This window comes from Panthera onca, chromosome B3 (assembly GCF_046562875.1).
Source record: "Panthera onca isolate mPanOnc1 chromosome B3, mPanOnc1 haplotype 2, whole genome shotgun sequence".
NCBI classification, from domain to species: domain Eukaryota; kingdom Metazoa; phylum Chordata; class Mammalia; order Carnivora; family Felidae; genus Panthera; species Panthera onca.
In genome coordinates, this window is record NC_138344.1 from 60374394 (window position 1) to 60399089 (window position 24696).

The 24696-nt window shown below is 50.1% G+C and overlaps 1 protein-coding gene across 9 annotated transcripts in view; it reads right to left on the bottom strand.

The window, feature by feature from the left end:
* STARD9 (StAR related lipid transfer domain containing 9) overlaps positions 1-24696 on the bottom strand; it is a 120451-nt gene that overhangs the window by 14232 nt on the left and 81523 nt on the right. For 4 of the 9 annotated variants that reach the window (XM_078448537.2, XM_078448536.2, XM_078448540.2 and 1 more), the window contains 10 exons: positions 21956-22007; positions 21484-21621; positions 20702-20784; positions 20465-20568; positions 14838-15025; positions 13903-14401; positions 2013-12185; positions 1629-1826; positions 1024-1207; positions 537-677 (listed from right to left, as the gene is read on the bottom strand). In XM_078448537.2, the coding sequence (XP_078304663.2) occupies positions 537-677; positions 1024-1207; positions 1629-1826; positions 2013-12185; positions 13903-14401; positions 14838-15025; positions 20465-20568; positions 20702-20784; positions 21484-21621; positions 21956-22007 (11760 nt within the window). Of the gene's footprint in view, positions 1-536; positions 678-1023; positions 1208-1628; positions 1827-2012; positions 12186-13902; positions 14402-14837; positions 15026-20464; positions 20569-20701; positions 20785-21483; positions 21622-21955; positions 22008-24696 lie in introns of those variants that run through there. The other 5 variants (XM_078448544.2, XM_078448538.2, XR_013556265.2 and 2 more) reach the window with 4 other exon arrangements.

Sequence of the window (24696 nt, forward strand, 5' to 3'; positions counted from 1 at the left end):
TCCTCAAACTCTTGCTCCCTGAGGCCTCACTTACCAAGACCTCTGCCTGGAAGGCTACGTTCCCCATCCAACCCACCATCTCTCCTGACACCTGACATACTACACTAAGCTTCTGCTCTGTTAACTGCCTCTCACACTTCTGGTGTCACTTTAAACACACTCTCTTCAGAGCATCTTTGCTGACCTTCCAGATCAGATCCCATTTTATATTGACTTAGAACCCCTTCTTCATATAACTTACTGCAACAGTGCTTAAATAATCTTACAATAATCTGTGCATATCCCTCTAACGGTTTAAGAAAAACTTTTTTGCTCACTGCTCTAACCCCAGTGCCTAAAATAGTACCTACAAAATAAACACATGTTGAATGAACACACAGGGAGAAGGAGGCAAAACTAAGGGAGAGACAAAGCCTATCTATCATCCACCAGAAGGGTTCAAGTCAGCGACAGCCTCCGGGAGGCAGAACTTCCTGCTCCAACTCCTGTCTCAGTGGCTCTGGCCTGTGGCTCATTGTTAGTATCTGCCCACTCACCACACTGTCTGGGGACTGGAGCTGGTCCGACAATAAGGCGTTGCTGCTGTTGTAGCCAGAGGTAAGACCAGAGGAGAGGCTTCCATTGGAGCTGGTAGACAGGGAGCTGGAGGCAGCCAGCGTGTGCAGCTTTTCTTCTTCCTTACAAGGACGGATGGCTGGCAACCAGCTGCTGGTACACCTTCTCTATCCCCTCCTCCCCTGAAACCACCCCTCCTCACCTCCCCAGTGCCTTCCCACATACCTACCCCAACTCTAAACCAAAGCAGCCTCCTCCCAGATTTTGGCCTGGGGACAGGAGCCAGTCAGAGGAGGGTGACAAGTAAAAAGAGCGAGCGCAGCTTTGAGCTGGCACTAGGAGTCCAACACCTTCCTCCAAAGGCTACATCCCAGGACTCCAAGGCAGCCCGGGCGAAGGCTGACCCGGTCTGGCGTCTTTCCCAGGCTCCTGGCCCACTCAGAATCACTAGCTTGCCCCATGCCCCACCCTCAGTAGCTGGGAGATGATCTGCTGGCGGATTCTCAGCTTCTCCTGCTCGGTCCGCTCCTGCAGCCGGGTCCGGGCCCGGGCAATCTCCACCTTGGCCTCCTCGCGGGCGCGCTGGTATTCTTGCAGCATCAGCGCTATGTCTGAGGCAGGGTGAGCAGACCGTGATGCCGACCCTGGGCTCCTAAGGAAAACCACAGGGTGGAGAGATGCCTTCTAACATGGTGGGTGCATGGGTGACGGCCCTGGCCTGCTTACCCCAGACCTATTCAACACCATCCTCTTGAAGGACCCATCCTCTCTTTGCCCAGTTTGGTTTTACCACCCATTTTGAGGTTCAGGCCTGCTGTCTTACACAGAAGGTCACAGCTGCTCTGTCCACCCTCTCCCATGAGCTCTGCCCCCACCCTGTTCCCTCCCACATCCTCCTTTTTCCCTTTGACCCATTCTCCCCGAGCTGCCTCCACCTGCCCACAGGAACATAGGACCCACTCTTGGAATCACTCTTGTCCAAAGGAAGCTGCAGCCCCCACTTTCCAGGCCCTGCCCCCCACAGCCCTCCCACTCCATACACAATCTGCTCTCTGTAGGGTCCTGGTCCATACCTGGTAGTTTCCACAACATCCTTCCTCAGCTGCTGCAGGTATTCTCGGCGCCTGCTGGGTAGGCCGAGGTCCCAGGTCGGGAGATCCCTGTTGGGCAGGAGGCTCAGTTGTTTCTGGGGGCTGAGGTTCCGTGTCTGGTGTAAGTTCTGAAGTCGTTCAGCTCGCTCTCTCCGGAGGGCCTCAATGGTTTGTTTTTGCCTGAGACAAAATGTGATTGATTTACTGAAGCTGGCCCTGAATGCCCTTCTCCATCTTAAGATCTATCTCTGAGCCCCGGAAGATCCCAGAGCTGAGCAGGGGAGAAAGGAACAGCCAGCTATTAGCTTTCTGTGGTTCTCCTTCAGCCCACCCCTTGCCCTTTCACGCCAGGCCGGGGGCACTTACCGGGCAAAGAGCTCCTCCCAGGTGGACTGCAGAGGCTCCTCAGCAGCAAGTGCCTCCCCTGTCCCACTTTGCAGCACCTGCAGCAGAGCATCGGCCTCCCCAAAGCCGTGGTGCAACTTCGCTTCTGTGAGCTCTGTGCTGAGTGAGAGGTTCTGGGCCCCAATCTGCAAGGGGATCTGCTCCCTCTGGGACCACTCAGGATCTTGGCTCTGGTTGTCAGGAGATTGTAGGGGCTTCTGTCCCTGCTTTCCAGAGCTAAGATCACACCTGGTTCCCAGTGACTCCACACCTAGTCCCCCAGGAGAGCCATCCTGAACCCCGCTCCAATGACTGACTTTGTTATGCACTGAGGAGTCCCTCAGGCCGTGATGCTGGGGCTCAGCGGCCATGCATACCTGGGAACTGGAGCTCAGTAGCACCTCAGATTGGCAGGTAGGGCTCAAAGTGGGACCCCGGAGCCCTGCAGTAGCAGTCAACTCAGAGACAGGGCAGGGTCTGAGGTGATGAAGGCCTCCTCTTGAAGAGGAAAAGTCCAGAGAGGGTTGTGGCTCACCCTCATTTTCTGTCTTGCTCCGCCATTCACTTGGCTCCCTACTGCTCAGCGAGCCACACTCCAAGGAAGCCATGTCCTCAGGCACGAAGTCATCAGCCAGACTCGGACTCTGGCTCCTCAGTGAGGGTGGTGGTGGTCTGTTTTGGACCAAGGTGGTGGTCTTGGGCTGAAGCTGCTGAGGGGGCTGCTCTATGAAACAGACTTGGAGTTTTGGGCTCTGTGGTGGACTGACTGGGGACCTCACCTCAAGGAGTGAACTGCCATCACTCCTTTCTAAGGGACTTCCACCGTCCCCACATGGAGCCCCCACTCTTTGGGAGTCACCGGACTCATTAACAATTTGAGAATAATTATCCACTGGAGGCCTGGGGGAATCAAGGAAAAGGTCTGGACTGGAGACAAAATTCTGGCGGCCTTCAAGAGGACAAGCTGAGGGGGCTGTGAGAGACAATGAATCTGGGGAGAGCCCCAATCCTTGGGTGCTGGCACTAAGCGTGAGTATTGGGGAGGAGGCCCTGTCTACCAACAAGGTACTCACAGTGCCCAGCTCCTTCTGGACCTTAGGATTCCCCATGGACTCTGCAGGACTGGGGCAGGGCCCTGGGGAGTGGGAGCCTTTGAGGCTGGGGCTGTTGACAGCCAGGCAGGAGGGCTCCTCTGCCTGGACGCTGGGAGGCAGGGAGGCATTAAGGGAAGCCTGAGGGATCACAGAAGGGAGGTTCTGCCCAAAGTGGGCTTTCTGAAGCCTCGAGTGGTATGCGGGTGCTGGAAAGCTCTGGGGCCTAAAGTGGGGGCTTTCTTCCTGAGATTCTGAGGGCCCTGCCATTTTCCATGCAGTTTCCTCTGACTCTCTCTTCTGAAGGGTCCCTGTGACATGTCCCTTTTTTTGAGACATGATGGAGATATCTGAGCCCAGCACTTCAAGGACCACATTGACCTCCTGAGGGTTGGCCTCTGGGGTTGGAAGGTGCAGAGGTGGTAAGGCCAGTTCAGTTTGGATGCCCTCATCCATGGTGGTCTGAGTACAGCAGTCCATCATTAGGGCCTGGGTCATCTCATCTGGGGACTCCCTCTTGAAGTTCCGCTCCTTTTCAGCCACACTTGGCTGGGAGAAACTCCCTAACAGCTCCGAGGTGCTGTGTAGCAGCTGTGAGAGGTGGAGAGACAGGTTGTGCATGCTAGTCCAGGAGACCAGACCAGAGCCTGGCACTGCACTTGTTTCTGGCTGAGCAGAGATGTCAGTGGAGCTCCAGCAGACACTGCAGCCCAGGGTCTGTGTGCCCTGCTCCAAGGTGTTCATCCTGGACTGCCCCACAGGGCCACATGCCTCTGATGGATACAGAAGCATAATCTCACCTACTGGACCTGCAGCACTTTCTTCTGCCAACAGGGGCCTACTCCTCAGACAGCCTGCTTCATCAGGAGTGCCCAGGGTCTGGGCTCTCTTGTCAGGACACTTACTGGGGATTTTTCCTTCAGGGATGTTCAGGATTTGGGGGCTCCCCAAGGCAAATGAGGAGCCCCATACTTCCCAGGCCTCCTGTGAACCTTGGGCATTTCTAATGCTGCTCTGTGTGCTCCCCAGGTCCCGGCCATTGGCATAGGTGCTAAGGTGGGAGTGGAGAGGAGAGTTCTGGTCTTCGAGGCCATCGTCCATGCTTGAACAACGGGCCATGTTTGATGGTGTTGGGCCCTGGGTACAAGAGACATCCGTGGCACTGCCAAACACATACTGCTTCCAGCCAACGTGCACAGGACCCTCTGGACGTGAGTAGAGGATGTAGGGATTGATGTCCCTGGAGCCAAAGTGTAGCGTTCCTTTGTCTACCCTGGAGTGCCACTTCTCTGGATTTTCCTGCCAGGACTCTTCCAGGGTACTAGATGTCCAGCCTGTCATGAAGTCAGGGATGGGCATGAAAGAAAGATCTGAGGACTTTGGGTAAGGAGGGTTGGCAGGTTGTGGGGGCTGGTGACCAGGAGTGCTCATGTCCCAGTTAGATGAGTCTTTCTGACTGCAGCCCTCAGCTTTCAGAGATGTTCCTGCTGCTGACTTTCCTTTGAAATGACCCCTGAGATGTGGAGTCCACCATCTGTTAGGTTCCTGTGTATCTTCATCTGTGGGGGAAGGAGGCTCCACACTCAAATTCAGCTCCTGAAGAGACCGGGAAGAGCTGACCACAGAGAACTGTGGTCTGGGGGAGGACCTGGAGTGTTTGGGGCCAGAAAAGACTGAAATCACAGGAAGTGAGCACCCATGATGGGGAGCCGGCTGCTCCCTGCCAGAGGCAGGCAGGCCAGGGCTCTGGGGTGTGGGCCATGGGGCTCCACTCTGCCCCAAAGGCATGGAGGCTGAGTCTTCAAAGCCTGATGAAAGCATCTTGGACACAGACAGATGGGCTACAGATGCTTCCTCTCTGCCTGCATCTGTAATTCGACAGCTGTCCAACCCACCTTCATGGGAAGGTTGGGAGCTCCTGCCCTGGGCAGGCTCTTCCCAACCACCCGAAGCCTGGTGTCTCTGCTGCTCTTCCTCATCCCAGGGACTGTCAGCTTGGTGCCTAGCAATGTGTTTTAACTTTGCTACAAACTTGGCTTGGGGATCCAATCCACTGTGATCTCTGGACTGAGTGGAAAGTTGTGGTTTTTCTGGAAGGCACTGGATGGCATCTTCTAAACATCCATGCTGAGGTTCCCCCAGAAGCTCACTCTCAATAGACCCTTTACTTAAATTCAGGGTGTATGGTCTCCCAGTTGTTAAAGGTGGTTCTGGCTTGGTTTGAGAGTCCTGTGCATTCTGGCCACCTACAGAGCTATCCTGAAATTCCCTCACTGGCTCAGAGTACATGTCTGCAGAGGAAAAGGTAGCCTCAGGCTCTAGGCTGGCTTTCTTCTCAGCAACCTTTTTCTCAGGATCCTCTCCTGACCTTGAGCTTCCATCAGCCACTGAGTGGCTCAAGGAACATGTCATCACATCAGGGGCGGAAGGGGAGCTGCCCTCTTGAGCCAGAGATAGGACAGGAGCGGAAGCGGAAGGCTCCCAAGAACTGATGTCTGCTGGTGCAAATACTACACGAATGCCTTTGGGCTCAAGGCCAGGAGTCCAGAGCACTTCAGGTGCCCTGGAATAGCTTTCTGCTGTCTCATCCATTCCACAGGCTCTGGAAGATACTATGCAGGGTGGATGGAGAGTATGTAGGGCAGTCTTGGCACTCCCCTTCCTCAGGTCACCGTCTCTGTAACACGATAAAGTATAGGACGGGGATGCACAGGCACGAGAATCCATGGGTTGAGGATTGCAAAGATGCCAGCAAGGCGATGTTCCACTGTCTTCCTGCCCCCTAGGTGGACTAAGAGCCCTGCTGCCTTCCATGCTCCCTGAGATGACGACACGGTCTAAAGTTTCCTGTGGATGTCTGCACTGGGACTCCTCCTGAACCTCAGAATCAGGGCTAGGTCTTTGATCTGGCAATGGAGTTGGTCTAGGATGTTTGCTGCTGGCACTGTTTGCTGGGCTGCAGGCTTCTGCCATCCCACAGTCATCGCTCTCCTCCCACTTCACATGGTGCTGTGAAGGAGCTTCTGTATCAACCCTTCTTGGGGCTCCAGGCAGGATGGTACCCTGTTTGGGACTTGCCCCCCCTTCCTCTAAGCCAATGGAAGCCTCAAAGCACCGGCCATGGTCTTGGGTACGTCCTGAGAGGCTGACAGAATTCTGAACATCACAGGTCACAAGCCCACTTTCAGAATAGGTTGTTTTTCCTCCCTGTGCAGCCACTGAGAAATTACCTGAACCTCCACCACAAGTGGTATCTAGAATTCTAGGTTCGTGAAGCACTGGGTTGGTCTCCTGACCACCAGGGCGTGTGCCTTCTGCAGTCTCCCATTGAGCTAACTGGCTTCCCCCACACAGAATCATGCCAGGATCACCAGAAGGGGCCCAAGAAGATAAGGCAGCCACTGCTTTCTCTGACCTTACCCTCCTGTCCACTACCAGTGTGGAAGAAAAACTGTCTGAGCTCACAGGATCAGCAGAGGAAGGTGTTCTGGTTGCTTTTTTCTTTTTCTCTATGATTTCAGAAGAGCTACAGTGACATACAAACTGTTCACCAGCTCCCAGAAAATGTCTCCGTTCTCCAGTACAATGGCTTTTGCCTGGAACAGGGGCTGCATGGGAGGAAGTTTGTGAGGGATGCCATGGCCCTGTTTTAGTTTCAGTGTTGGGCAGATGTTGAAAGCTGTCTGCAGGGAGGGGTGTGGCCTCATCAGTCGACAGATGTCCTGGTTCAGCAGAGAGAGATGTCACATAAAATCCTTGTGCTTCATCCTCATTCCTGGTCCTATCTGACACCGACTGGTCCCTTTGTGGACACTGAGGCCTACCACGGGCCCCTGAAGAATGTTCAGGTTCTAATAAAGTCACATAGTAAGGAAGAACATTGCCATCAGCCCCTAAGCCATGAAGCTGCTTTTCCTGGGCCTTTGCTTGCCTGATCTCCTCTAACACAGCCAGGTCTGTAGATGTATGAGCACAGTGCTCTGGGTGAGGCACCCTCGGCAGGGACACAGGTGCTGAGAAAGCACCACCAGCAGGACTGAGGTCCTTGGCCTCCTTCTCTGCCTTCTGCTTAGCCTGCTGGCCTTGACTGTTACCCTCTTCTAAGAGGCAGCTGGTCTTCTTTTCAAGTGGGCTAAATCCCCTTTTCAGGGGACTGGCTCTTTCTGATCCTCTTTGCACAGCTGCCTCAGCTTCAGAAGCAAAACTCTCCCTGGGACTCAAGCCCATCACGATGCTTCTGAGGTTCCCTCCTTCATCTTGAGTGCTTGCTGATCTCCTGCTCTCTGCCCCCAGGGAAATGCTCTCTGGTACATGGAACTGACCATGAGATGCCATGGCTGTAGCTATCACAGACTCACACCAAGCAGTGTGTGCCAAGGAAAAGCCCCCTCTAACATCTCCCTGAGGGCTATAGCTTCGGAGCTCTCCATTCTGGTCTTGACGCCCTGCTCCAGTTACCAAGGGACTGTTAGTCATTTTGAACATCGTGGGATCCAGCACATTGTCAATGTGTACAGTATCACATGCGTGAAGATAGTTTCTTGGTAGCCTTGGAGAATCCAAAGGCAAGGTACCACTCAGGTCTCTGTGAGGAGCCACAGAGGAATCTGGCTGGCTCAGCAATGGGCCAGTCTCCTGGCTAAAAGATGTGCTCACACAATGTGGGCTTGGGCTAGGAACTTTCTGAGTCCATGAGACCATTTTGTCTTCCTCCAGTAGGCTCCCTCCTGTTCGCACAATCATTTCCTCAACTCGGCCTTGAGCTTTTGGCCCCTTTTGCTTAGAACTACTTACATGTTTGGCAACTTGGCTCTCCTGAAAATCTTTCACAGTTTCCAGTTCCTCAAGACCTCCCAAGCTACAGGGCTGCCCTCTGGGGCATGCAGATGCATTCCCTGCCTCGCTCTCCTTCTCAGAAGACATCTTCAGTCTGGGCTGTGATGGCAGAGCACTAGCTGATGCCTCAGTTCTTGGATTACTGCAAGTGTCTGCGAACGCTTTACCAGCTGTACATGTCCCTACGCAATCACAAGTGTCCCAGGATGGTCTGTCTAATACAGCTGGGGGAGTGTGTTCTGTCACAAACTTAATGTCTTGTATACATTCCCTTAACTTGAAGGGGCTCAAGATGATTTTTCGGACTTGGGGACCTTTCCCAACGCTATTGTTAACCTCCATTTCTCCAGCTTCACTATCCCTAAAGGTAATATCATCTATCTGTTTTGGAGAAGATGGCTGATCCTTGAAAGACAGGTGGTTTCCAGAGCTGCCTGACCTCAGGGCACAGTCAGCCATCTCCCGGTCCCTCTGGTCCTGGAACACAGACTCCTTACTGACTCCCTGTGTGGGAGGAGCATATAGCTGCTTATTTTGCTTGGATTCAATTTCTAAGATGCCATTTTCCAGCTTCATTACACTCCTAATTAGCCTGGCCATTTCATCAGCACTGTTAACTCTTTTATTCTGTTTTCTTCCAGAAGGTTCTTCTTTGGGGTTTAATGTTTCTTGTGATCTTCCAGAGCCCTTGCATTCACTCAGGCTTTTTTCCTGAGAGCTTATAACTGACCGGAATCTTTCATATGTAGACTCTGTCTGTGGAAGCTTAAACTCTTTTGAGCAGCCTTTGGAATGGAGAGATTTCCCAAGAAGCCCAGATTCACTCTTCCCCTCTGCTTTCCCCCCACCCTTGTGGGCTGGACTCTCATCTTGGGCCATCATCTCTGGGCCTCTTACTCTATGACATACTGATTTAGACTGCAAAGAAACAGCAGTTTCCCCCAGCATGTCCTTGTCAAGGGCTAAATTGATGGTTTTATAGATGAAATCAGACCTGGCCCCGGAAGGAAGCTGTCTGTTCATATCAAACGCCTGGGTCTGTCTTAGGACTACATGGTGATCCTGCTCTTCTTCCCCATCTGCCTCAGATTCACAAACAAGGAGAGGCCTCCCAGACCTACAATGGTTTGAGGAAACATTGCAAGAGGACTGTATTGTGGCCTTTTCTTTTTCCTCAAGTGATGAAAGACTGTGTTCATTTAAAATTCCAACTTGATTTTCAAATTCACATACTTTTGTGCTAGTAGATAGAAAATGTCTGTTCTGACCAACAAAAAGATAAACTGAATTATGGCTTTCTTCTTCAGTATTTCCAGGGCATTCCCCCATTTTTCTGATACCTTCCTTGGTGTTCAGATGAACTGGCCTCCCTGCTGTGACCTGCTGAGATGAGGGAATCTTGGAATTGTGGTTTTGTAACAGCACTGGCAAATTATTCTTCACATAAACATTGTGGAGAACCTGGTGGTCATGACCAAAGCCCCAGGCTTCCCTGGGGGGTGGGGAAGGCACTCTTGATTCTCTGCAAGCCGGAATCTCTAAGGCAGTTTCTGTCAGGGCATCCCGGCTTTTGGTCACATAGAATGTCTCCAAGGGGGGTGGCTTCAAGGAAGACGGGAATGGATTCCAGGCAGCAGAGTGGGGGTATGGCTCTGGACCTGACGCGAATGAAACGCTAGTGTGCCTTCCAACCACTTCCCTGGAGCTCTCCTGATAGTTCACCTTCTCCTCCTGGAGGGGCAGGTAGCTGTTGTGACTTAAGTGCCCCTCCTGGCCTGCACTATTCTTTCTGAGAGGAGCCCAGCCGCGGGGCCAGTGGTTTTCTTTAGTGGCTATGGTGACATTACTGTGACAAGGGCGCTTGAGGAAGAAACATTCATCAGAGGAAGTCATCAGTCCAGGCTTCCCATTACTCTGCAAAGACTCTTCCAAACTGTTCTGCTTGTCTTCACGTGCTTGTGTCATGGAATTTGCCACCTTGTTCTCGGCTACAAAGACTGGTGCATTTATAGTTCCAGAAGTCAATGATTCTACATCTGCTGAATAAGTTCCACTATGACTCACCTCTTTCTCTCTAGTTGTAAGGAAATCTGAAGTACCTTCTATCTCAGTGCTCAGACTGTCCTGTTCTTTCTCTGCTCTCAAATGCCTAATTTTGGAAAAATGGAGAGGAAAGGTGCTGAAATGCAGACTGCTGGATACCCCAAAACCAACTGGCAAGACAGTATCTGTTTCTTTGCCAGAAGCTTGGGTAAAGGAAGTGGAGTCTTCTTCGAGGGAGGGGAAAGCTGGCCTGGGCTCTCTCACAGCCTCCAGAACAGGATGAGACAGTTCAAGGAGGTACTTCTGCTGAAGGGCAGCCCAGTCCCTCTCAGGTGCACTGCCTACATGAGTTAATGAGGCGGCAGAGGCAGCCAAAACACTTGATAGGCTAGAGGTGTTGGATGCTTCCGAGTTGCCCTGCTGGGCTGTATCAGGGGTACCTCTGGCTCGAAAGATGCCAGCAACTCGTGGCTGAAGAAGCCTATACGACCCCCAGAATGACAGCCTGGATGTATCAGAGGCAGGGATTGTGTACACACCTCTTATATGGCAAGGCAGCTCAGTGCCGCCTTGGGGTACTTTGGAGTTATAAGGCAGGAGTGTTTCTGCCCTTGATGGCTTGAGTTCTTCCATATTTTGCCATTGTCCAGGCTGCTCCTGACCCTGGGGTTCAAATTCCTGGATATCAGGACTCGGACATAAGGAACCCACTATTCCTGAAGGGCTGCTGGAATTGATCTTAGAGTCACAGGAAAACCAGGAATCCATGGACAACAGAGGGCTCCCTCTGGAAAGCTGCAGGCCTTGGAGTGTGTTTGCCTGTTCAGAGGAGCTCACCTCTACCTCCGACTCAGGTTGTTCACAGTGAGGCTGGGGTGGGGGGCCAAGGTAAAATGAACTGCTCATTGGCAGGATGGCATCCAGCCTGGTTCCTGTTCTATGGTTGATGGGACCAAGCCTGCACATTGCCTCCTGGTCCACTATGGGCAGACTGGAGGTCTGCAGGTGCCAAAATGTCTCTGCGGGCATCTCCTCAGCTGAACTGAAGAAAGGCTCTTGCTGATCTGCCCCCAGTTCCTCCTTGGCATCAATCAGGCTATCCAGGGAAAAGCTCCTGCAAGTTTGGGTGAATAGTTCACTGTCTGAGGACATGGTGAAGCCCCTCACAGGGACTTTAGCTCTGGCCCTGGGGTGGCCATGGTGGTTGGTGAGATAACTGCTCCCTGAGCTGTCTGGCGGGCTTTCATATCCTTTCTCAGCCAGCGAGTCCTCAGATATTTGGCTGTCATCACTTTCGGAGTTCTCTGACTCTGGGAGATCCTGTTCCTTCCCCTGGAGGTCCTCTGGCTTCAGTGGCTCCATTTGGGCTTTGGCATAGACATAGGAGAGAGAATCCACTGAGTAACTGCTATCCGCATCAGATAAGTCACCATCTTTCCCTCTTACAAGATCCACTCTTGGGCTGCAATCAGTGAGTGAGGATGTGGAATCTGGGTCTCCTGCACTGTGCTGCCTCCTCAAAGAGCTGCCATGAGGCAAACAAGAGGAATTTCTGACAATGTCTCTGGCCCTAGCTACCAGAACCCTCTGCTGCCTTTTTGATGCCTTGCTTGAAGAAGGTGGTTTGGATTCTACCCAGAAAGTCTTGGCTGCCTTTCCATGCCCAGATGCCTGTCTGGGTCCACAGGGATGTGAGGAACTGCATCTGGCTCCCTTAGCAGTCTTGTGGGTCCCAACGTTCCCTTCTTTACGCCACCTTGATCGTGTGTGGTCAGAGTCTGCTAGTCCCCTACCCCTCCTGGTATAGGTGGAAGGGCTGAGTGCTTCTGGCTCATCCTTTGGCTTTAGCTTGTTAGCTAAATGGTCAAGAGATGCTAAGCTCTGGGACACCATCCAACAGGGCTGCTTACCCACGCTCTCCATTTCCTGGATGCTGGCAGACTCAGAACTCACAGTGAGACAGGTGCCTGAGGCTGAGGCTCCTTTCCTTGCCAAGGCCCCCCTGGCTTTGCAGAGATGCCCCTTGCCTGAGGAACAGAGGGCATTCTTGCTGAAATGCCCTGTCCTTGGAGGGTAAGAAGCAGCCTGGGGCAAATATTCTTCTGATGGAAATGTCTCTGATATTTGGTCAGTAGGATCAGGCAAAGGAGGTACCATGGTGGAGGGATCTCGACTCAGGAAAATACTGTGGAGATAAGGAAATCCATCTCAGAAAAGTAGAAGGTCCCTATTGCCTGCTCACAAAGGGAATATAAAGTCCCACTTAGTTTTCTGTAAAAGAGGTTAAAAACTAGGCCAATGTCACTGTCCCCTAGCATTTGAAGTCAGAGAAAAGCTCTATGGGTACAAAAAGCAACTGTGGACTATAGCCCTGGCTTCAAAGAGGCCCAGGTACACTCTGTTCCTTAATTTCTTTATCTTACAAAAAAATTGAACTGAATCTGAATGTAATCATGCCTTTAGGGAAAACTTCCATTTAATAGGCAGCGTGAGGAACAGAGGAACCATCTAAATGACACCACAAGGAATCAAACAGGCAAACCTATAAAGCATCATATTCTACAGAACTGATACACTTTTAACAAATCAGTGATATGAAGAAATAAAAATGAAATAAAAGAAAAAGGAACTTAAAAGACATAACCACATGCAGTGTGTAAATCCTATTTGGATCTTAATGTGAAGTGTAAATACATATTTTTGAGGCAATTAGAGAAATTTGATATGGCCTAGGTTTTGGGTTATATCGAATAATTAATCTTAATTTTGTTAAGTGAATAATGAAATGTGGTTCGAAGGAAAGTTCTTATTTTTTTAGGTGTATACTTGATGTAGGATTGAAATGACACGGTATCTAAGAGTTGCTTTAAAAATACTTCATCAGAGGGGAGACTAGGTGGCTCATTTGGTGAAGTGATCAACTCTTGTTTTCTGCCCAGGTCATGATCTCACAGTTTCGTGAGTTTGAGCCCTGCACTGGGCTCTGTGCTAGTGGTGTGGAGCCTGCTTGGGATTCTCTTCTCCCTCTCTCTGCCCCTCCCCAACTTGTGCGTGGACGTGCTCTCTCTCTCTCTCTCAAAACAAACAAAAATATTTCATCAGGAAAAGGAAGGAGAGGAGATTAAAGCAAGCATGGTAGATGTTGGAAACTCCTGAATGTGGGTGATAGGGACACTATTCTCTCAACTTAGTCTATGTTTGAAAATTTTTAATAAAAGTCTTTAAAAAAAAAAAAAAAAAGCCTGCCTAGTACTCTGAAGACCAGAGAGGTGAGCCAACAGAATGAAAAGGCGTGAAGTCTACACATACCATGGGCAAGGCTCTGAGGTAAGCCTGGAGGATACAGAGAAGTAGACACAGTCCACCCTCACCTTGACTGAATATAAGGAGTGAAGGGGAAAAGAAAAAAAAAAAAGAAGATCCCAAATTGGACCCAAGAATCAGCTAGTGTTCCACTAGCTTACCAGTTGGAAGGTAGGGTGAGGAAGCTCACTTGAGGTGGCAGGACAGGTGGAAGGGAGGGAGGAGAAGGAAGCATGTGGGAACACAGTCCGGTGTGAGGCAAGAGGAGAGGGAGGTGGTGGCAGGACAAACACAAGGAATGTATGTGCACAGCCAGGGTCTAAAGAGCAGGTGAAAAATGAGGCTGAGATTCTCACTTGGAAGATATCACCAAAGTAGCAAGAGTTGCCACTCGGGGTGGGAGAAGAGAAAAGCTTAAGTCTTAGAAGATCTCACCTACAGAGAAAGAAGAGGGAAAAAGTGGTGGGAAAAAGAGGAGGAAGCAAATCTTCCCATTTCACAGACTGAGAAACCATGGCACTGGGAAGTGAAGAACACTGACTGGGCAACAAGGCTGTAAACCTCAGCCAGTGATTTCAGGTGACCACAGCTGGCTGTACCTGTGTAGCCTGGGAAAATACTGGCTGCAGAGCCTCTGGAGGCTCAGAGAACGGCAATCTGTCAGTCTGCTTCTGTGTTGAGATCCTCGGACCATCGCACCAGCACCAGAGAGCCGGTATGGGGGCTTCTGGGTGTGGTCATCCTGGAGCCCACACAATGCCTTGGGCTGCTCCAGTCCTGTCTGGGCCTCCAGCAGCCTCTGCTTCTTGATGATTCTCTCTAGCTGGAAGGAGGCTTTTCTTCGCCAGATGTCCCTCTGTGCTGCCCGAAGCACGTTCCTGCGCCCAAGCTGCAGTCGCACCTCCCTCTTCTGGCTTCGGACCAGTGGGGGAGGCAGAGTCTCAAGATCTGTCTGGAGCCAAGCACCAGGTCGCACACAAGCCTCGAGTTCTTTCTCTGCGATGTGGTCTTGCTGCTGTTGCTGTTGCTGCTGCTGCAAGCCAGCCAGCCAGGGCTCTTCTATGAGCAGCCACTGCTGGTCTGGGAACCAAAGACACCCTGAGAGAAGGGCAGCACCTCTCTCCCTGCCCGTGTGGTGTAGACTCACACAACTCTGGCTGTGGTTGGACCTGAATGGAGGGAAAGCCCTGGCCAAGATATGAGGGATGCCAGGCCCCCTTACCACAGGGCTAGGGAAGGAAGCCCCCAGGCATTAGCACATGCTGGGACAGGCACCAAAGCACAAATAAATGTGCGCGTGAAGAGAGAGCAGGAGGTCCATCACTCTGAGGGGCAATAAGGAAGGTCGCTTCCTTATTCTTGCTTCCAGCCCCTCATAAGAGCCCCTGGTTTCTAAAAGAGGGGAGAGAACACCTAATACCAAAGATTCCATCAAATCATAAAGGCAACAAAGGAGAGAATACAGAAGGATGCGGAAGCATGAAAATGAAGAGATGAAAAGGTGAAGCAAACACAGTGAGCAGTGGGCACCTACTGTCTTTAATTTGCCGGCTGAGGTGTGCTTGGTCAAACTCCAGTTCCTGTCTGGCTCTAATCTGTCCTGCTAGGATCCGCTGCCTCAAATCCCCCACGTAGTGCTGGTGCTGAATGGCGGCCCTGTGGGGCGCCACTCCAGCCCCCAGTGGCTGGCGGTCCTGGTCGCTCTGCTCTTCCAGCACTTTCCTATCACAGAGGGGCCGGGGTTACCCAAGGGAAATGCAAGCCCAGTTCAGGGCAAACCAGTGGTAGTCTAAGCTTTTCTGAGAGAGCCATGAATTCAACAGGGCAGAGAGGGCTTTGAACTTCTAGCAACTTGAGACACACACTGTCCCAGGCACGCTGTCACAGGCAGCTCATGATGTCACAGTGAAGGAGGGGAGAATGGTCCTCAGACTAGCATATCCTTAGACTGTGAGTCTACCAGAAACACAAGTTCATTCTAGTTAAGGAAAATAACCAGGAAAGTAAAGCAGCTTTAAAAAACAAAAACATTTTAGCTAAATCAAGGAGCTTTGGCCTTTAAAAAAGAATAAAAGGTATCTGCTCAAAATGTGCTGGAAACAGAGTAGAGGCAGAAGCTCCAACAACCACTGTGGGAATAGAAACTCCCCTACATGTTCATCATGCATCTCTGTTTTCTGAAACAGAAACACTCTGTGACATGGGAGTAGGAAAAAGGTAGCCAATCTAGAGGAAAGAGATTTATATGCACTGAGACCCAGAGGACGGCTGGTCTCCACTCAAGGGCTATTCTCAGTGAATGAGCCCAAGAATAGGGCTCACGAGTTTCAGGTTGTACCATAACTTCGGAGATATACACTGAAGTATTTACTGGTGAAATTGGGATTTGTTCAAATCCAGTGTGGGGGACAGTAGGGGAAAATGGAAAGGGAGTGGGGATATAAACGAAACAAGATTAGCCATGACTTGATCACTAGTAGTGTATTTGGAATTATACATAATACAAAGTTTAAAAAGAATTCTGGATTGCAGTCATGCTTTATTCTGCCTTCAGGTACCTGTGTGGCCGTGGATGAGTCACAGCCTTCCTCAGAAGACTGACAGCTTCTCCCTGCATGGCTTTTCCCAGGGGCACACATGGCCTCCTATACAAGGACCTCACATGCTGTTTCTGCAGGGTCTCCCCATCTCTGTCATTCAGGTTCCTTCCTTCCTTCCTTCCTTCCTTCCTTCCTTCCTTCCTCCCTTTGTCTCTCTTTTCCTCCCTCCCTCCTGCCTTCCTTCCTTCCTTCCTTCTTAATGTTTATTTTTGAGAGGGAGAGTGCATGTGTGAGCCAGGGAGGGGCAGAGAGACAGGGAGACAGAGAATTTGGAAGCAGACACCGTGCTGTCAGCGCAAAGTCCAACATGGGACTCAAACCCACTAACTGTGAGATGGTGACGTGAGCCAAAGTTGGACACTCAACCGGCTGAGCCACCAGGCGCCCCTCTGTCGTTCAGATTTCTAAAAGAGCCACTGCATGGGCATTCCAGGGTGGTGGCCCTAGGGAGTAGGAAGTGACTAGAAGGGCTTGGGAGCTGCCACAGGCTAACAAAAGAGCCCGCATCTGCTCTCCCTTAGCCAGTCCTTAGCACTCATTCCAGTCCAAGGATGCCCTGACTCTCAAGGCCCATTTACTGACTTGACATTAGACAGTCGGAGCAGTGCTCTGGGCAGGGGTGGGGGGCGGGGGGGAGGGGTTCACCCAGCTTAAATTTACTACTTTGTAGAGAAGAATGAAATCACAGAGGGTATATCAAAGCAGAGGTCCATAAATTATAGCCTGTGAACCAAATGTGGTCTGCTGCCTATCTTTGTGAATAAAGTGTTATTGGAACACTCATTCGTTTATGAGTGTTTATATCTAGGCTGCTTGTGCAGCTGCGGCAGAGACTGTATGGCCCACAAACCCTAAAATACTATCTGGTAAAAATAACAACAACAAAACCCAAACCAACTATCTAGTTCTTTACAGAAAGTTTGCTGCCTTTTGTCTTAGAAGAAATTAAGATTTCTTAATGCAGCCTTAAGAGGAGAGTGAAGGATGTATGGCGGCGGGCGGGGGGGGGGGGGGGGTACGAAGTGACACGATGGCAATCTCCTCCCTGGGAAGGAGTCTGGGAGGGGACTCAATCTACAATGGGCCCAAGAACTGGGACAGGCCCAGATACTTGAGTGCGTGTGTCCTGGGGGAGACTGGCTCTGACTACTATGGGCAAAAGGCCAAACACACACAGTGGAATATACAGGAAAGAGGAAAGGCACTCTGTTCATATGTGAGGCAAAAGGCTAAGGACAGCAGTTAGAAGAGAAAACCAGTTAACACCACACAAAGAGAAAAGGTGCTAATGGGAAACAGATTATACGTATGTTTGTATGCATGCTAGATTACCGCTCCAAAATTTGTCTGACCACAGACATGGCTGAATTACAAGCATTAGCCCCTAAGAGGGTCTTGGACAAACTCAGCTAAAGTCCAGACCATCAGACGCAAGGAGCAGGGGAGGTACCTTTATTCTTAATCCCCAGAGAGTATTCAGCTTCCTTCTCTGCCTGTCTCACAACCCTCAGATTCACAATTTGCTTCTCCACAGAAGAGGGTTCCCTCTACCCTTCCCCTAGGGAAGCAGCAGCTAGCCAGTTAGCTTCTGCTGACCCAATGCAGCTTCCTTCATGCACCAACAAGACCTGCACAGGGAAGCTGTCTGAGATGATCACTATAGACCCAGCACATTCACCTGAGATGGCCACACACCATCAGAATAAAAATGGCTCCTCTGCTAAGCACATCAGTCAAGTTCCCAGAAAGCAGGTTGGGGGTGGGGGAGTGGGGGAAGCAACCTTATGTTACATGTCCGGGCTTATTACTACTGGCAAGTCTTCAGTTATCTGCCAGCCAAGGACCTCTGTCTCTGTCAGATGACTGCCCTTCATCTTAGGTGGCTCCAGCATCTCCCCACTGCTGTCTGGTCACCTGCTTGCCAGGACTCCATAACGCCCTCCCCCGCCCTCTCTCCCAGCTGCTTGGAGGCCTGACAGCTTCTGCAGCAGAATGCAGCCACAGGTACTCACTAAGGCAACAGTGGCAGTGGCAGCAGCGACAGGGTCTCCCAGGCTCTAAGCACTTAAGGTTAAGTCCCCAAAATTCCAAAGAGGAAAATGCAAAAAAAAAAAAAAGTTTTCAAAGACAAACTCCTCTGTGGTCCAGGTCACTGCTGCAAGGGATAAAAAGAGACAGGTTGACCAATCCCCTCTGGCTCTGGAGTCAGCTCCACCTTTGCAGGCTCCCTGTGAGTGCTCCCCCAGAGAGAAAAATGAGAGAAGAAAACTCTAGGACAAGGGGAGGCTCTGGAGCTAAGCTCACCAGAGCAGAGGAGACTCTTATGGAGACACAGCCACACACACAGTCTGGGAGCCCAGCTGACGACATACAGTGTTCTCTCTCACGGGTTCTCTCCCTGGTCCCTCTGCCCAATCACAGGCTTGAGGCCCATACCACCCCACTTCCACCAGGGGCTGGCACACAGATGGTGACTATGGTAGCTGCGTAGGACCAGCCCAGCCCACGGACTCCTGGAGCTGGTGCTAAAGACTGGAGGCAGCAAGTGGGAGAGGCCTTGATTCTTCAATCCCTCTCTGTCCTCTCCAAATGAAAGGGTGCATTCTTGATGTTACTGAAAGGTCACACCAGTGCCCCTGGGGCTAGAGAGCCCAAGAAGACCTTTAAAAGGCAGGAGAAGGGGGCAGCTGGGTGGCTCAGTCAGTTAAGCATCCGACTTCGGCTCAGGTCATGATCTCATGGTTCATGGGTTCGGGCCCTGCGTCAGGCTCTGTGCTGACAGCTCGGAGCCTGGAGCCTACTTCAGATTCTGTGTCTCCCCCTCTCTCTACCCTTCCCCTGCTCACGCTCTGTGTCTCTCTGTCTCTCAATAATAAATAAAAGTTAAAAAAAAAAAAAAAAAAAGGCAGGAGAAGACCAGTGTTCTCTAGGGTGGATGGGTCAGCTGAGATGAGGTGGGAGGACAGGAAAACAAAAGGGAGATTATGTACCTGGGCAGCTCGGCACAAGGGCCTTCAGCAGCGAGGCTGGGAGTGCCAGGCAGAAGGCAGAGCTCTCCACGTGCACTTGCTCTTTCAAACCCTATCATGAGGACCTCCCAGAGACAGATGGTAGTATCCTTACTTAGAGGTGAGGGACTAGGCTCAGAGACTCAGTAACTTGCTTAAGGCCACAAAGCTTTTACTTCATAATTCCAGGATGTCAAGGAGCTTTATCCAACTCCAAGATAACTCTTCAACCTCACAGCTCATTAAGTTGCCGAGCTGTTCTCTGTAAATCTCTGAACTCTGGGAAAGACAGATCTCCAATGCGTCTTCCCACAGTAGAAATCTTACCTAAGACAAGACCTCCTCTCATGACTGTACTCTCATGAAACAAGAGCTCCAGCAGCTCCTTACTCCACCTTGGCCTTGATATGTTCCAGCTGTGTCACCTCTCCCACCTTCCCTGTCACCCCACAGAGCCCCTGGTCACGCAACACTGGAGTCATCCTGCCTGAGACTCTGGTGCTTCGTCCTTCCATCCTCAGTAGCCCACATGTGAGGACTTGCCTGCTATTCATGCATCGCAGCACTCTGCCCCTACATCCAACACACCTCACCACCAATGTCAGACCAAGACTTTTCATCAGCTGCCAGCAAATGTTCCTGGCCTAAGAAAACAGCAGCTAGATTCCCTGGAAGGAACCAGGGGAAATAGCCATCATAATCTCCCAGGAACCCTGGCCTCAGTGCTGGGCAGCCTCCCAACACCACTGGTCTCACAGGCAGTGGGTGTCCTGCTGACATTTTCTACAGAACATCCCCAAGTAAGAGGCTACTTTGGCTTACAGGACCAGAAGGATACCACTGTTCACAGTATCAAACCTACGAGACATGTAGATCTGGGAAGGGGATTCTGTGGAGAAATAGATGAAGAAGGACTGTGAAGAAGAAAAGTAATGGCCACCAATCACATATAAAACTTTGATTCCATGTTTTCACGATCACAATGCAGGCGCAGTGGGTATGAGAGGGCAGAACTCCAAGATATTTTCATATTGTTCTGAGAGTTCCTGACCCTCTTATGTGTAGTTCTGGACCCTTTGGTATTGAGAAAAGAAAGGATTCTCAGTCACAGACTATCTTTAAAAACTCAGAGGAAGCCACAGTCCTGAAAGTTGACACACCTTGTGACCTCACACACAGGCCAGCCAGAATTTAAAGGGGCACATGGGGAGGTAAGTTGAGAAGCAGTCTCAAAGTTATGTACAAACATGTCATGTTCAAATCTTGCTGACAGAAGAAACTGGCGACAGGAAACATCAAATGATATATACTCCTTTCAGTGATGAAGGAAGTTGTAATAACAAACAGGAAATGAATGAGGGCTAAGACTGCTTCCTTGCCAACTAGAAGCTAAGCAGCTAGTTCAGTAACATTCCATCACTTGCACAAGTTGGTTGAGACCAGGCCTCATTCAGAGCTTGGCTATTATACTCACTTCCTCCCTGCTCCATGTTGTATTAGACTAAGAAGTAAGAACAGTAGGTTCCATAGCAAAATGAGCACAAGATTCTCACCTCTCCTTCCAAAGCAAAGGGCAGAGACCCAACCGGGAGGCAGTGACATCTCCGTCCAAATCCAACCATTCCAAAGAGCCATTGCCACCGACAACCTCTCCGACCTGGGAACGAGGAATGAGTGCGGTAAGGCTGCTATCACCAACCCCACCCCAAGAGAACCAGATAAAGCTCAAACTTGTCCCTTTGAAAGGAGCAGGGCGGCTGGCAGTCACCTTGAAAACACAGCACACTAACCTGCCTTCTCTGCCGCAGGACAGCGGCCTCTGCTGGGTGGTTGAATCGGAACTTCTGTGCCTTCCCCAGCGTTATGACTGCTCCTGTGGCAGAGACAGGGGAGAATGAACCAACAGCTCACGTTCTCCGTATGTATTATGTGCAGGGTGCCCTTCTGAGAGACAAAGTCCTGCCCCCAACAAGCTTATAACTTAGGTGAGTCAATAAGATATGTATTCATTGGATATCCCACAGCATATGTACTGAACTAACAAAATGAACAGGAGGAGTTCTGCTATTCTGAGGGAAAGCAAAATGAGTTCCTCATGGACTAGTTAGGGAATGCTTCATGGAAGAGGGGGAATATAAGCTCAGCGTCAAAGGAAAGATGGAATTTGAACAGATTAATAATAGTAGTAATAGTAATAGTGATAATGAGTATTTACTAGGTGACAAGAATACTGTTAAGAACATTACACAAATTAACTCATTCAGTCTTCACAACAATTCTCTTATCGCCATTTTACAGATGAAAAAATTGATGTCCAGAGACTTTCCCAAGGACACAGAGCTAGCAAACACAGGGAGAGATTTCAGAGAGTCATTCTCCACCTTGGGACCTGGAATTGGGGCCTTGGGAAGAGGATGGTATTAGGAAATCTTCAGATCTTCAGATCTCTGGGTGCAGAGGATGAGTATTCCATGTTTAAAGCCTGCTTCACTGAGTTCTGTGGGTTTGGCCCATGAGAAGGAAGCTAGTTCATCACTTATCCCGGTATAAACAGGGCTATAAACAGTCTTACCTTGGGTCAGACGACAGGAGGCAGTGACCTCCCGGCCATTGACTGTGCAGCGGGCCCCCTGGGCAGGCCGCAGAATGACCACCCCACAGGCACTCGTGATAGTGCAGTGGTCTCTCTCAATCCACTGCCCCTGCAGAACTACACAAGAGATGGGGGTCACGTGGGTGGGGAAACAACCCAGGGAAACACCCTTTCTGCGAGATCGGAATCCACATCTAGAAGATCTTACATTATGACAAGAGAGGAAGAGCCACCACCTGAAAACCACCCAGATCTGGATTCTCCCATGGTGTGGATCTCCTCCTATCATGTCCCTGACACACAACAACCACCACAATGTAGCAACAAAAGAGTAATAGCCCCTTGATCCTCAAGGATTCCTTCCTCTCAGAGCATCATCAGGTTCCTCTAAAGAGACCAGTCAGGCATGAGTATCCACCACAGTGTCAGACCCAGATGCTCTATCACTTACCAATGTCCTGTTCCTGATCTGAGTCAATCCTTCCTATTTTTGTTGTCCCCTCCTAAAAGGAAAAACAAAGCCCTTTAAATGAGAATAAAAAGGGACACAGCTTGCCCCCAAAGCAGAACCCACCTGGTGGAGTGTTTTCACTGTCTTCCCATGCCCACCCCGGCCTTTCCCACACCACTTCTCAACTTTGGTCCAGGTTGTTCTGACTGCTCTGCCCACCCACTGCAGCCCAGGAAGCTCCTGAGAAGGCAGGGGCAAAAAATACAGAAAAAAGCAGCACCAGCTCTTTGCAAAGTCAACTAGTGTTGACAAACTCCTTTCTGTCCCATGGCCTGATGTTAGGGAACAGTCATGGCTGTCGGTCAGATAATCTCCAGTCCGAGGAAGAGGGCGCAAAGGCAGAGCTTTTCTCTAGGGACTAAGGTTGGTGTGGTCCAAGTTTGGTCCATTTAGTCTCCAAGAGACACGTATTTTACGAAGATGTATGGAGCACAAGATTTTTAACTTCTTGGTCCACAAATGAAGTTTGAGAGATACCAGATTTTAAGAAGGGTAAAGCACAAATGGGAGAAAAGCATGTCTAGAATCAAAAAGGACTAGAAGAGAGTGTAAGGAGGGGAAAAAGGAGTTAGCATAAACAAATTACTGGGTTAGTAGATAACAGGGCCTTTTGGCCCTTGGATTATAGCAATTCTTTTAAGAACACATAGCTCTGTTTGTAGAAGGCAGCACTATGACAACAAGGATGCTGAGTTTAGATACATATTTATCAGGTATTGAATAACCATCCACTATGTCCCAGGCATTGCAGTGAGTGCTTTACAGACAGCTCTTATTTAATCCTTGAGCAACCTAAAATATACTCATTATCCCCCTTTTATATATAAGGAATCTGAAGCTGATGGGGAAAGTTGCTCAGGGAGCCTACACACTAAATAGGAGAGCCATGGCTGGGGCATCTGGGTGATTCAATCGGTTAAATGTCTGAGTTGGTTAAATGTTAAAGGTCATGATCTTGTGGTCTGACTTTTGAGCCCTGCATCAGACTCTGTGCTGACAGGTCAGAGCCTGGAGCCTGCTTTGGGTTCTGCGTCCCCCTCTTTCTCTCCCCCTCCCCCAACTTGTGCTTGCTCTCTGTCTTTCTCTCTCTCAAAAATAAATAAACATTAAAAATATTTTAAGAGGCACCTGGGTGGCTCAGTTGGTTAAGCATGTCTGACTCCTGGTTTTGGCTCACGTTATGATCTCACGGTTTCATGAGTTCAAGCCCCACATCAGGCTCCAAGCTGACAGTGCAGAGCCTGCTTGGGATTCTCTGTCTCGCTCTCTTTCTGCCCCTCCTCCATATGTACTGTCTGTTTCTCTCTCAAAATAAATAAACTTTAAAAAAAATTATTAGAAAAAAAAATTTAAATAGGAGAGCCATGGCTAGAATTGAGGTCTCTCTGGGCCTGAGCCCATGCTTGTCCAGCCTCACCATACCACCTCCCTCGTAACTGGAAGTGACCAGAGAGTTTCCCACCTGTTTTCACTGTCAGCAGCCAGAAGGGGGATGTCCCTGCAGCTCCCCAAAAATAGCTGGTGAGAAGGCAGCCTCCTAGAAGCAATGAATGAGACTCTGGCCTCACTGTGCTTCCCACCACCCCCAGACAGCCAGAGCCCAGCCCTTCCTGCTCAGCCACACAAACAAATGGATGCTGGCCTCCACAAATACCATCAAACAAAATCGAGGAAAAGGGGTCAGGACCCCTTGGGTTCAGGGTCAGTCCTGATGATGAAATGCATTCCTCACAGTATATCACAACTTCTACATCTACAGGGAAGAAACTACCAAAAAAACCACAAAGGCATCTCATTTAACAAGGACTGAGATGATTGCTGTGCTTGCTGCCCCCTCTGTTTCTTTATGCAGGGAGAGTGAACAGCATGAGGATGAAGTCCAGGATACCAGTAACCTGTGCTCCACCCAACCTTCCCTCTGTCCATCCAAGGTACTTCCCAAGGTGACCCAATGGAAAAGAGCGTCCAGAGCAACGCTAGGGATTCGTGACAGGTCTATAACCAAGTTAGCAAAGCAAACAAAAATACAGAGAATCTTGAGTGATTACTGCTCTACCATTACCCAAAATAGGATCTAAACCAACAAAAAGGGAAAAAATGCAGAAATGCCAGGATTAGAACTAGACTAAAACCTCATCCCCCAGGTTCACTGGGAATGCATCTAGGAGGGGGCACCACCCTCAGTGTGCACAGACCCCACACTGAAAACCAGCGCTCCCAACATTCAGATGAGGCCTGTGCTCACCTCTCCTCTCTGATTCAATCTGAGTCATGTCCTTTAACCCTCTGCTGCCACACTTAGCCCTACCACATGACGTCTAGCTTCACCTGCTCACTCCACATCTACTCAATACATCAGATCATTTCTATTCAAATATTAACCATTTTAATCCACTGGTCTCTTCCTGACCTCCAACCTCTCCCTATGGTTCTAATAGAAGGATTGATAGACAGCCTTTGGTATTCAGATCTGTTATTTAGGTAACAGCTTCTGCCTGAGGCATTTTCACGGAGCTAATTTATACTCTGTGTCGGAAAATAAAATACTTTAACTTTCTGAGAGGCTCAGTCTCTGACAACTTCCCTGAGGGCTTATCCTAAGAACACAGACTTTCTAAACAGGATGAGCTTTGCTAACATTTCGCTACCATATACACTGCAGTGATAGGAGCCTGATTTCT